The sequence below is a fragment of the Vidua macroura genome, chromosome 3 (genome assembly GCF_024509145.1).
Source record: "Vidua macroura isolate BioBank_ID:100142 chromosome 3, ASM2450914v1, whole genome shotgun sequence".
NCBI lineage: Eukaryota > Metazoa > Chordata > Aves > Passeriformes > Viduidae > Vidua > Vidua macroura.
In genome coordinates this window covers 61125141-61139176 of record NC_071573.1, presented here as the reverse complement: position 1 = coordinate 61139176, position 14036 = coordinate 61125141, and the positions used below count along the sequence as shown (strand labels likewise).

General features: G+C 38.0%; 1 protein-coding gene across 1 annotated transcript in view; it reads left to right on the top strand.

Annotated features, from left to right (window-relative positions):
* LAMA2 (laminin subunit alpha 2) overlaps window positions 1–11068 on the top strand; it is a 336361-nt gene extending 325293 nt beyond the window's left edge. Inside the window, exons 59-64 of the mRNA XM_053973291.1 lie at window positions 1288–1477; window positions 3375–3530; window positions 6966–7119; window positions 7483–7613; window positions 8198–8420; window positions 10799–11068. Of these exons, the coding sequence (XP_053829266.1) occupies window positions 1288–1477; window positions 3375–3530; window positions 6966–7119; window positions 7483–7613; window positions 8198–8420; window positions 10799–10956 (1012 nt within the window). The 3' untranslated portion in view covers window positions 10957–11068. The remainder of the gene's footprint in view (window positions 1–1287; window positions 1478–3374; window positions 3531–6965; window positions 7120–7482; window positions 7614–8197; window positions 8421–10798) is intronic.
* The last annotated feature ends 2968 nt before the right edge of the window (window positions 11069–14036 follow it).

The following is a 14036-nucleotide window of genomic DNA, read 5'->3' as shown; positions in this document are numbered from 1 at the left end:
GGCAATGAAATGCCCACCTAATTAGCTCTCACAAAAGCAATTTACCTCTTTGATTGTGAAGGTTTGGGCACACACAGATCCCAGACTGATTTGCTAAAAACCAGAGTAATGGAATCAGGTTGTGCAACTGACGTCAAAGATGGCTTTTTCAGAAGAAGGTTTTTTTGTTCAGTAACTTGATAACTTTTAATGAGGAAAAATTTTTTCCCCTTTCCTCCAATAGTTAAGATCAATCTAGCACAGTAAATAGGAAAAATTATATTGCTACCTCAAAGTATAACACTATGTACATGTAACTGTTGACATGTAAAGGAATTCCATGAACTGTTTATAAAAATGCAGCTTTTTTCAATGGATTTGTGAAGATAGAACTTGTTCGTTGTTGGTTTTTTTTTTTTTTGGTCTGCAGGCACATGGTCATTAAGAAATGTGCCATGTCACACCACTAAGCAATTTTGCTGCTTATAGTTTCCAAATCCATTAGCCCCACACTTATTTATCCCTATAAAGATGTTGTACCACATATTTTAATGTTAGAAAACTAGGAATGATCCTGGACTGATCATTTTCATGAAATGATTTTTCATTTCTATTATCAGCTGCTTTCAGGTACTGACTTTGCAGCTCAGCTTGAGCAAGTTTAGCGATGTGTTGCCAGTACAACTTTAGCATTAGAAAATCTAAATAATTTCTTCACAGGTTCTTTGCTGTAGAGAGGTTCTCAACATTACCATTCTGTCCAAGGGGTCATTAGGTTTGCTCAGACACAGCCTCATTTTCTCTTGGGAGAGATCAGAATAAGAGTTTTATATCCTCATTTTGAACTCTTCTGTCTGCATCTTTAAAAGTTTTGCAACCTGTCTTCAGGCAATACAACTCATTAGAAACTCAACATTTGCCAGCTGTCACTACACCTCTCTCCTCTTTGTGAACATCATGTGTGTGGATGATGGATAACGCTGCTGGAATTTTACAAGCACTGGGATTTTCTAGATGCTACAACTGCAGCTGAGAATTACATCTTGAAATTCTATGCCAAGATTGTAGTTTTGTATGTCCACAGCAAAGGAACTAATGAATGCTTACATGTCAGGGATCAGATAGGTGTGAAATGTAATTTGCATATAACCAGATTATTTTTCTTGAATTCTAATGGACAAGTAAAATTGGCCACTAGCAGTATAAATTTTTTTTAGAAAAAACACAAAAGGGTAAAGCAGATTTGCCTAGTGCCTGACTCCAAATATCTTTTCCTTTTTTACTGTTTCCTGTTTGTTTGATTCCTAGGCTTACAATTGAATTTGAAGTCCGAACAACAGCTGATTCTGGCTTGCTGTTTTATATGGCCCGCATCAACCACGCTGATTTTGCTACAGTTCAGATAAAGAACGGTTTGCCTTACTTCAGTTATGATCTGGGGAGTGGAAACACCAGCACAATGATTTCCAGCAAAATAAATGATGGCCAGTGGCACCAGGTATAATAGTGTCTAATTCTAAATTATTTTTTGTAATGGTAAGAGTGAGCTTTGTTTTGCTTTGAGATATTTGCAATGTAGTTCACACAAACCAAACTTTACAACTAGTATTTTCTGGGGGAAAAAGAAAATAATCTAGCAAAAATTTCTGTCAGATGCACTGGTACACAGGAATTTATTCTTCAGGAAACACATATTTCTGAATATATTTAAAATATGTGCCATGTATAGTAAGGAACTACAGAAAATGTTCCTTCCTGCTTAATAGGGCTCATGTGAGTATCAGCTCATGATGATGGAATACATCATCAAAACCAGTTGTTTCTAGATTAATAGTGTCATTGTTAAGGCAGATTGCTGAGAACAAAGAAAAAAAAAGTAACATGTATGTAAACCTTCCCTGGATTATTAATTCAGTAGGGAATAAATATGATATTCATGGATTTATTTGGCATCACCTTCTGGGACTTTATGAAGGAGCATTATATGAAATGCATTAGCATTTGGATGCTAAGAGGAGGAATGCTATCACAGCCATGAAATGTACTATTTACTGGGCCAAGGACAACAGACACACAGTATATTCATTAGGTAACATACTGGAAGGCACCATTCAAGACAGAGAAGCAAAGTATACATGTAACTGTGGGTTGAATTTATATGCTATAAGTTACACTGAATTTTGTAGAGATATTTAGAAATTCAGCATCCACATCTCATCCCCAAATGAGAAAAAATCGAATTGCACTTTCTCTTACACTTTATTGCCTCATTTCCACTCTGTTCTCCAGGAATTTTATTTTCATGAGATTTTTAGTCATGAACTTTTTGATGATAGCAACTGCTCTACATGAAGGTGTTTCATAAAGGGAAAAAATGAAGTTGTATTAATCATTTATCTTTTTCATATAATGCCTGGAAGCACTGGCAGCAGACCAAGGCATCATTCTGCTATTCCCTCTGTACATACAGAAGAGATACATTTGCTTCTTTAGCCATTTACTCTTTATTCTCAGAGAACTAAGTGGAGCATATATTTCTTAATGGAAGATTCTGCTCTTTGGGCATGCAGCTTGGCACTCAACAAGAGAGGGCCCATTTTTGTAGATCCTGTTTCTGTAGCAGAGAATGGAGACAAAGTCACAGCTCCCAAAAAAAAAAATTTAGAAGGAGAGAAGGAAATGCTTTTAAGAATAGGCCACAATCTTTGTTTCTGGTAAAGCAGGGGCTTTTCCTTAAAATAATCCTTTAGTGACAACCTTTTCTCCATTTGGAATGATTTAGGTTAAAAGCATTTCCATCAGTCCTACAGAAGCCTACTTGGTGCTGCTGCTATCCTATCTGTTTAGGTCCTTTGTAAGAATGTCTGTTCCCAGTTCCTGTCTCACTCACCTAATCTTCCTTCTGCCCAAGGCATAGTTATCCATCTCAAACTTACAGTTGCCTGTAAACACCAAGTTCAGGCCCTCACCTTCAGGCCATCCTTGTCAATGTTGTCATTCCTACTGCATGACAGATACACTGCCACACTGGAGCAGAAGCAGCCATGTTAAAGAAAAGCCAAAAAATGCTGTTTGTCTCTCTTTGCTATTCTGGTGAGCCAACTACTACACTGTTTAGGAATCTGCTAACATGCATGATGCATTTTGCATTTATTCATTTTTATGCATAACCATTATTACACTGAGTTGTAGAGATTTCAATATAAACTTTTAGAAAGACATTGGCCTAGAATTTTCTCAGCTCTTCAGCAACTGCACTCCCTCCATGCGATTCACAGTCCATTTGTCTGAACAGAAGCCATAATACCAACAGAACATAGTTGGGATTACAGTCGGAAAGTGTTTGGTTGTCAGAAAATGATCTGTAATTGTATTGCATTTTTGTGTCTTTCTAGATAAAAGTAAGTCGAATGAAGCAAGAAGGAAACCTCATAGTAGATGGTGTCTCTAACGGGACTGTGAGCCCCAAGAAGGCCGATATACTGGATGTTGTAGGGATGCTGTATGTGGGAGGATTGCCCATTAACTACACAACCAGGAGAATTGGTCCGGTAAGCAAATTTGTTTAAGTTATCTTACATGCTTTAAGTATGTCCTGATTTGTACAAATGTCTTCCCAGTTTTGTTCTGTCTTGCTTATCCCTCAGACTGCTCAAGGATGTGGATAAAATGGACCTTAGAGGAGGTGAACACATTCTGTCAGTGGAAAGATCTGACTCAGAATCCAGTTAATGGAAAAAAAAAAAAAAATTGAAATAGCAGAGTTATTTGCTCTTTTGGAAAAGCAGAAAGTTCCATACACTTGTATCCACTTGGATCACTGCACAGCTAGAGTACAGGTTCCTGAGTACCACTTGCCCTTTCTCCTAGCTGTAATTAATCTAGCAGCAAATGCTAATAAACAGTGAAAGGATCTCCTACAAGGAGCAGCAGAAGCCAGAATTACCCTGGACAAAGTACCCAGTATACTGCTGCTTATTGTAATAATCAGTTTTGTGTTGCTATTACTAAAAGAGGAGAGAGTGTGTTTTGAGGGAAGGTTGTGCAAATTCTATTGCCCTCCTTCTGTTTCCAGATTAAATGTGCATATATAAATGTATCACTCTTTTGGTTCAAATCCCCGGCTTCCATGCTAACATGGAAGATAACAGAGAGCCCAGAGAAATAAATATCATTGTGTCCTAAATTTTGTAGAGTTAACTAGGAACACTGTATTCTGTCACTCAGACCATTTACTGTATCTGTCTGCACGACTCCATGCCAGTCATCTTACTGATGCCCTTCCAACCTCCCAAGCTACACCAGTATCAGAATGGGAGAAAAACCTCTTCCATGCTTTCTTTTGCTCTCTGTGACAATGGTTCTTTCAAAGCAGAAGCCAGAACCTGAATGAATTTTATTATTGTAAAGAACAAATTCAGCCTCTAGTGCAGCACAATTCAGACACACAAAAAATGGAATGTCAGTAGGACCTATGTCTGAGTTCATCCTGAATAGATACAGAGAACCCATGAAGAGCAGGCAAAGCACAAATCTGGTAAGAAAACAAAACAGACTCCCAAAGAAGCTGCACATTAGTAAATACCATTATACCAAGATGTTTATGGAATGGAAAATACCATTTTCTAATGTCCAATACCATTATGGACAGGCAATAGTTCCCTTCTTTAAGTGGACAAAATAAATACAGAATAGGAATTCCTAGATCCTGCTTAAGTCCATGTATTAACTCATGCATAGGGAACAAAGCGGGTGAGTAACCACTCTACATCTGAGAGTTGTATTTCATAAAGGAAACTGACCTGTAAGATCATGTTTCTTAGTAAATAATTGATTGCACAGAAAGCCCAAATTGAGGCAATTCTAAATCATTAGGATTTACCAAACCAAATCTGATGCACTGAAAACCAAAAGTAGTACTTTACCCACAACATATAATTCCTAGTAGTATCAATTTATGCTCTTTGAAATGTATCTGCAATTTACACATACTAATCTAAGGAGAAAGATAACACTGTGTCCTTGCCTATTTGTCAGAGGTAATGGAGGGAACCCATACCGATAAATGGCTCAGTCTGGCAAGAACAGTCATGTCAGGTCCTGACAGTCTTACGTGCTTTGGGATTTAAATGAAGCTGTGACTTCAAATGTCATGTAAAAACCAATGCTTGCCTTCCAGTCATGCTCAGTAAAATACACTGTGATGTATGAGACAGTGTTGGGTTGTAGCTTCATTGAGGTTGAGGCTCTGAAGCAAAAAAAACAAGTTGAAAGGATGTGCATCTCAGTCAGGGCTTTCTTCTGTACACATATTAGTCTTTTTACACGGTAATCTATTACATAACCATGGTGGGTTGGCTTCCTTTTCAGTGTAGAAGACTGATATCCACTTGTTGAGCTTCAGCAGATGACACATTTTGAGCACTCAAAACTCTGCTTTCAGCAAAAGAGGTCCTATTACTGTTCCCATGCTAAAGTATAACCAGATTTGCTTTTCCATAGAGAAGAGAAAATTGTAAAGTTAGAGAATGTTATTGAATCATCTACAAATCTTGCATTTCTGTGATTTAATCTTGCAATTAAGGTTTGTTTTGTTTTGTTTTCTGGCATTTCTCTTTTTTGATAACAAGATTTGTTGATCTGGAGATGACGTACTTAGAAATTACAAAAAGGACTACTTAAGAAAAATTTGACAGAAAGCATTGTTCATCTCAGAACTGAATTTATTCACTGGTATTGCTCAAATTCTCATTAAAATATTGCACAGGTGTATTTAGCTGTAATAAGCTATATAATTTCATAGTACATACAACTTTGATTTACAAAAAAATAAATTCTTGGAAATTCTTTCCAATTACGGGTCAGAATATTGTTAGACGGGGTAGTGGGCAGAGTCAAGACTTCTCTCTGCAGGTGTGCCTTTGTCCTTTTTGTATTTGTATGTATCTCTAGGCTGAATTTTATATGCTGATGTTTATTTTCCTCCTTTCTACTGCAGTGCTTATGAATATATCTTCTTTTTCTTCCTCCAAGTACATGATGTATCATTTTCCTCTGTCTCACTGGTATCAAGGATAGATTTTCCTAACTCTTTAAGTCAAAGATCAAAAGCTCTGTCTGAATCTGAGGACCAAAATGCAGCTTTATGCTGACCTTGGAGAGAAAAAGGAGGGCAAGTTCTGGAGGAGATGCCAGTGGCTTTCAGAAGTCCCACTGGGATGCCCTGCTCACACCCAGAACAACCCCTGCCCCAGGCAGATTTGTGGGTACTCAAACCACCGTTCTTAGTGTGCCCAGACCCCCAGCTGGGGGTCACGGTGTGCCCAGCACAGGAGCCAAACTGGAGGTGCAGTTTGCTACTCTGCACAGGAGCCTCCATGGACATGAGCACATTCCCTGCCTCCACCTGCCTCTCTGGCCAACTGAGTGGCCCTCATCAATGGAGTCATCAGACTGTTCAGTCAACAGCCTTCACATAGGGACTTTGTTCATTTTAGCAGTGATGTTACCTGCATTACCTCTGGCTTACCATGCAACATTAGCCCCACAGTAAAGTGATTAAAGGAAGGGAAAAAAGAAAACCCACCTAGTAAAATTACCAGCAGCCCAGAGAACTATAGCCACTATCTTCATTTACTTGCAAACCTCATAACCTAGTCAATTAAAAAGGCAAAGTATAGGCCATTAAATTCCTGCATTGCTGATGTAATTTGCTATGTTTCATTATGTGGTGTATTATTTTATGTCCTTTCCAGTAAGCCAAAGAAATGTGACTGATCACATCCCTGAAAAGTAATGTAATTCATCCTCAGTATGATTAAGAGTAGATTCCACTTACAATCAGATATTAAGAATTAGCCACGTAAAATTCACGTTTTATTCAGCTCCATAAATCCAGCAGAGAAGCAGAGAAAATGCACTCATTGATTGCACACTTTAGGCTTGCTTCTCATAGTTTTACATTTTGTTTGAAATATTGACTGCAGGTCCTTCATAGCATTGATGGCTGCATCAGGAATTTTAAAATGACAGAATCACCTGTTGACCTGAATAATCCAACTTCCAGCTTCAACGTTGGAAAATGCTTTGTCACTGCACAGAAGGGAACGTACTTCGATGGAACAGGCTTTGCCAAAACAGGTAAGGAACAGCAATTCTGGTGATAGTCAAAGAACAGAGAAAGAGGAGATTCTGCTTTCAAAAACTCCCAGTGTTATCTAACTCCTGTTGGCTGGAGGTTGAGTGAGACCAGTACTTGAAACTCTTGCTGATCATTTTTAGTTATTCCACCTGAGGAGAAACTGTGTGACTTCCTAGCAAGGTCTTGCAGTAAGCATAATTGCCATAAAAGTTATTTACATGGTTTCACATGAAAGGGAGTGCATTAACAATGCCAAGTTAGTTACTTTGCCCTACACTGAGCACAATTTTTGTGATGATTATTAGGAATAATATATTAGATGCTTATATTCATTTTATTGTGCTTCTCCTTTTCTCTCCAAGTTGGTGCATACAGAGTGGGAACAGATCTGCTTGTGGAATTTGAATTCCGTACAACACGAATGAATGGTGTTCTCCTAGGAGTCAGCAGCCAGAAAATGGATGGGCTTGGCATTGAATTAGTAGGTGGAAAAGTGAGTAGCAAAGCCATTTTGTTTCTTCATAAACTGCTTTTAGACAGCATAGGTAGTTTAAATGCAAAGTCACTATCCCAATCTCAAGATGTCTCAAACAATATCAGGGCTCTAGAAGGAGAGCCATACTTGGACCTTTCCATACATCTGGAGGATCTTACACTTCTAAAAGATAGTTTAAAAGATTCTGTAATACTTGAGTCTTCTAAAACTTCAATCAGGTTTTAAATTAGTGACCATATAAGTTTTGAGGAAAGGCTTTGTCATTAATAATACTAGTTTCTCTTGGATATTTTTTGATTCACAGTGTGGAAAACCAGTCACTATTCTATCACTATAAAGATTTTAGAGGAGTGTAAAACACCCTAAAACTAAGACCAAAAAAAATGGGAAAATGACAGCTTAGACAGCAATTTTGCATACTTCCGCTTGTGTTAACTCAGTGATAGAACGTAGATCCCAGAGGGACAGCAATCCACATGGTCTTTTGTGCATACAGTCAAACCATGTTGCCTTCAAAACAAACAAACAAAACCAACTGAACTGTTTTGAAAGCTTGCTGATGTCCATGCTGTGCTTTTCAGGTGATGTTTCACGTTGACAATGGTGCGGGCCGATTCTCTGCTGTCTATGAGCCGGATGCACCAGGAAGTTTGTGTGATGGGCAGTGGCACAAGGTTCTTGCAAACAAGATCAAACACCACTTGGAGCTGACTGTGGATGGCAGACAGGTGGAGACTGACAGCCCAAACAGGGCCTCAACCTCGGCAGACACAAACGACCCTCTCTTTGTCGGAGGCTATCCTGGTGAGCACACAAATTATGCTTTACTTAGGCTCCAATAATGCTGCCTTGGTAATGACTTAACTGTAAGTAGGACTAGTATGTTAAAGATGATTGATAAGACAGGTTGAGTTTGTATCAGTTGGCGTGGATGCTCATTTGTGCATTCAGCTGCATTTCAGAACAAGAAGTTCTGCAACAAGAGACTCTCGCAGATACCCCTGCCCCATTTCAAATGTAGGCACTGTCACAAGGGATCAGGCAGATTTTCTGCCTTCTGCTGTTCACACACATACAGCCTCTCAAAACTTTTTGTTTAGCAATAGCGTAAGTTACATTGCAGTAGTAACAGCATTTGGCATATTTAAAGTTAACTTAGAAACAGCAAATTTTAACCAAAGAATGTATATATGCCCTTGAGGGGGCAGGGCAGTGTATGTGTAAATCAGCCTGTAAAACCTGAGGAACTGAGGAGTAAGAACAGCTTGCACAGAGAGGTAAGAAGACACCATCTCTTTCTAATTAATGCCTTTGCTTGTGGTCTGCTGGGTTTTAAAGGAAAAAAAAACCCATACTATACATTTGCTAATCAGTATTCTGGAAGCCCTCGAGAGAACTTGTTTTATGCAGAGGCAATTGAACAGTATCAAGGATTGAGCTGAGGTCTGTAGCTGGCTTCATCTTCTACTAAGCTGATAATGAATGCTAGTATTCATCTCTTCATAGACAGTCAATAAATTTTTTAACAGAAGTTTACTTTCTGAAATTACAGTTAATATGTTTGCAAAGTACCAATTTTGTTGCATTTGTAATAAATATTCCCTCTAGCTTGCAAACCAAAACAAAAAAGCAAAGTGTGTTGCAGTATGTGTCTTCTCTAGTGTGTACTGAAGTCAGTGGCAAGACACCTCTGAGTTAGTTAATTCCTAAATTATTTTCTGGAAGCTGTTTTTTTCACCCATTCTAATGTGTGATACAGTGCATCTAAAAAGACTTCTCTCTCAAGCTTTGGAACATTTAAAAAATTGTCCTTGGTACTGACATATGAGAGTTGAACTTTAGTCACAATGACTATCAATAAAGACCAACAACTTTGTGCCAGAAGGAAAACAGCTTTGTGGCAGCCTTTTTATAACAAAACAAGATTCTAGCATAGGAGCCAGCACTGAAGAAACCCTGCAGATGGAGTTACTATCTCGTTCTGGACTGCATGTCAAGAGGAGAAACACAAATCACAGTAACACTGCATCTGTACAAAACAAACCTACACTTACCTCATGTTGAAGGGATATTCATGAGTTCAGCCACATGGCAAGTTATGAAATTATTTAATAAACCTACTGCATGTGTAAACGCTTCCCTCTTCCTTTGCTGCCTAGTCTAGCTCATCCAGGATTTGTTTTAACATTCCCAGTACCTAGACACTGCATCACAAATTTGAATCACAATACCAAGCGATTTTGTAAAATTAGTATTTGTATTTTCCAGTCCTCTTGAAGCTGCATAAATAGATCAAAACACTTGTAAACCAGCTAGAATTAGCTGATGGAGAATTTCCTGTGTAGGGAAAATTTTCACCACCATAGTGTGGACAAGAATAGAGATTCCTGTGTACCCATAAAAGCTAGAATTCAGCTGCTGCTATCACTCTTCCCCATCCAAGGAGAGACAAATGGATTCAGCCATCTTATCCTCTGTGAAACAGAATAATGCTATGGCCAGACAGTCTCTACAAGTGTAAAGTTACTTTTGCAATTTACTTGGAAGAATACTGAGAAACAAGTTGAGCCACGAATTTCAAGCAGTTGAGAGAAATCTTTCCAGTTTCCCAATCAAACCACCCTCACTTCCATCCCCTCCTTCATTAGTGGAAGATATATACTCCAACTCCTGGCTTTACTATCAGCAAGGGAAAATAAAGCATACTTGAAAACTATCAAAACCAGTCTGTAAATGACATCTGAAATCCATCCTGAAGAAGTGGCTTCTTTGTGACATTAGGACTGAGAATTCCATCCATTTTGGCAAATTTTCCCCCCTCTATTATTCTGTGCATAAACAGCTTGAGAAGTTGAATATCTGCAGAGCATCATGTGTATATTGTAAACCATTTGTAGGTAGCAAGCTGCATACATGGGTTACAATGGCAGTTTATATGTGTTCAGATTCTGCCACTTTCATAGTAGGATAGAAAAAAAAAAGACGTCTGGATGGTTATCTAACATAAGCATTCATTACATATGCTCATAATGTTTGTAATTTTTTAATAATGAATATATACAGCAAATAAAACATTCATATATTGGTGGGGGCATCTGTTCTCATGCAGGATTCTCAAAGAACAAAATTAAGTATCAACACAAACTAACATAATTCCTTTCTAATTTTTTTCCTTCCTTCAGATGGTGTGACCCAGTTTGGGCTGACAACTAATATCCGTTTTAAAGGATGTATTCGATTTCTAAAGCTCACCAAGGGTACTGCAAAACCTCAAGAGATTAACTTTAGCAAAGCTTTGGAGCTGAAGGGTGTCCAGCCACTGTCGTGCCCTGCAGACTGATGGTCACTCAGCCAGTATTGGTCTGTTTATATAAGCACCTCAGATTTAAAAAAAAAAAAAAAAAAAATCTATATCTTCATTGCATTAATAATAAAATGTCATTGTGCAAATATTTGAGTAGTGTTTGTGGTATATTCCAATGGCTCTTTCAATGTACCTCCCAGGAGTGCATGAACTAATCTCTTCCCCCCCATCACCTTCATTAAGGGAGTAACACAGTAATTTTTATCCATCTTTTTCCTTATAGCTTGAAATGGAAATGTTTCATCTTTCTTGTAATGAGTGAGACCATATATTATGCAGGTTGTTTCTTTTCTATGGAATGCAGGATGGGAAAACACTGCAAGCTAGAAGGGAACCATAAGGATCATTGAGTCCAACTCTCTGAAATGTTCCCTAAATGATTTTTGGTGGGGTAGATCTCTAAACTTATATTCCTTTACAAGTCTAAATACAATGCACTTGTGGGCATGCACAACCTTATCCTTCATTAGCATATTAACTTGCTTCAAAAAATTATGCTTTGGTCACACCCAAGAGCTTTTACAAAACTTTTCTGATCATAATATTTCCCATGAAGTTTCACTGAGAAATTATATGTGCTCTATATCGCTGCTGTCATGGGACCAAGTGCAGGAAGGAAAATGTTGGTACTTAGTTAATTTATTTGGGATTATTGATTAAAGTATGTTGCACTAAAATCCCTGCTATATCACTTCAACAGCATTGAATTTTAACAGAGGTTACATTGTTTGGTGTTGGGACATTGAGTCTCCAATGGAGAGAGTAGAATTTGATTCTATTATTCTATTTCTTACTTTGAAATACAGTTTTAAATGATCCTTAATAAAGTTTGGCATTGCTGCTCTCTCCCACATGATGCTGAAGTTGCACATAGCAAAAATCTCAAACCAGTTTTTTAAAGGAAGATGAAATCTTGAGACTTGGAGCAGAACAGAGGTGAAGCAAGAACATTCCAGAGATTATTAGTGCAACACCTACTACTGATCTCTGCTGTTACCTATTAATGAAATTCTTACTATAAAAGCAGCTTCCAAAGTTCAACCCTGCTGCTTCTGCCTGATGTTGTCAGTTTGTAAGGAATACCGAATATAGAAGTTACCCCAAATCTTCTTTAAATAAAATTTATAGTGCTATGTGGATAGCAGTTTAACTATCGATAGAAAGAGAAAAGTTGCTTCCTAGATTCTCACTAAAATGCCAAATCCTAGTTATTTTCCTCATGCTTTGTATGTTTTAGAGGGCTGTGAAATGTTCACTGAAGTGTGGGTTATGTTTTCTGTGGATTGTTTCAAGTTGTTAAACTGTAGTTTTGCAATTGTGATTGGACCTTCAGAGCAGCTGCTGTAGGAACATAAAAAACCTACCTGTGCAAAATAAAAAAGTGCACCATAAAAACCCCTGGCCGTAAGGTAGCACAACCATGCAATTAAATGAAAAAGGTTTTTAAAATTATTTTGTTCTGTCCACAAAGAGTCTTGAATACACAGTTTCAGAAATTCTGACATTACTAAAAGAAAGGCAGCTGCAAAATTTGTGCTTGCCAGTGAGCACTCCTGCAGGAGTGCTTTGTATTGTACAAAAGGGCTTTTTGGCATACAATGTTTCTTTAAACTGTCATAGGAGGGGAAAAAAAAAAAAACCTTTACACTGAGAAAATGCATTAAAGAGATGGTAATAAATATGTATACTGTCACTCTATCGGGGAGTCTACATCAATCAGATACACCTGAAGAAAAACATCTAACTTCTGTGAAGTCTTGAAGTAATTGCCTTCAGCAAGTATTCTAGTTTTAGTTGCAGCTGGCATTTAATGTTAAGAAACAGTTAATGGCTGCTCAGTGTTCAAAGTGCTAAGAATTAGTAAAGCATGCATTTGTCTCTGAAAAAGCCTAATTATTGGACATGTACTGTCTTCAACTGCTACATGGTTGTGCTTTTAACAAGCACACTGTAAAATATTCATGCGTTTCTGTGTTATTCTTTATGCCTCATGTGTTTACCTATTCTCATGCCTATAAAGTTTCAGGGTAGTTTGAGCAGCTCAAGAAAAGCAGGCCATAACACTTCAAACACAGTTTAGTATTTCCAAAAGTCTTAAAAAATACAAACAAAGGAAGCCCCAAGACAATGTTATTGTTATGAATGTCTCACAACACACAACAGCCAATTGTTGGCCCACTACACTACCCAGGCACATTTCCTAGCCTCTAGAGTCAATTCAACATGTTCAATTCCTTTTTAACCCACACATGCTTGCAAAGGTGTTGGAGTTTATTTTGGGGTTTTTTTGAGGGCAGACTTGAAGACACAAGGGAAATTTGCACAACTGAGCCTAGAGCTCTGTGAGTTAAACCATGCCCAGCCTCAGAGGCAGGAAATTGCCACTGCCCTGCTCAGTGCTGCATTAGCAATGGTCTTTCACAAAAATATGTCTTTGCCTTCAAAACAATTACTGGAGTTTCTATATAAAATAGGTGGAATGGGAAAAAAGAAGAAGAGAAGCCTTTATGTTCATAGCTCTGTTGAATTATTTCTCTCTTGCGGGACCTTCCAGGAATGTGTGGGACACAGTAAAAACAATGAAACAATGCACGTTATTACATTTCTTGAACTTTCAAGTCGAAAAAAATCAACCATCTGCTGTCTTCTGCTAAAGGAAATGCACTCAGTAGGCTGAAACAACAGCTACTTCAGCAAATAAGGTAAAAGGAAACAGAAAAACCTGACTATTTTGTTTTCATAGATCAGTGAGTGGATGCACCGAGTACTGTCAGTAAAGTTTCTGCCTTTGAAGATTCAGCAGAGCATCTGGGAATGATCCCAGCTCCCTGTTACTCCCTTTTGCCATACAAGAGATTAATAGATTGTCAGATTCCAGATAAAGACTAAAATTGCCTGAAACCAGCAGGCTGTGAGTTTTAGAGCCATATGCAGCTGCTGGAGATTATGCCACTGCTGACTGTGCTGGGAACAAAGCAATACCTTTCCAATTCCAAACTGCAAACTTTTAATACATATTTACAAACCACAAGTATTTAAAACCTTATTTTGGTGGA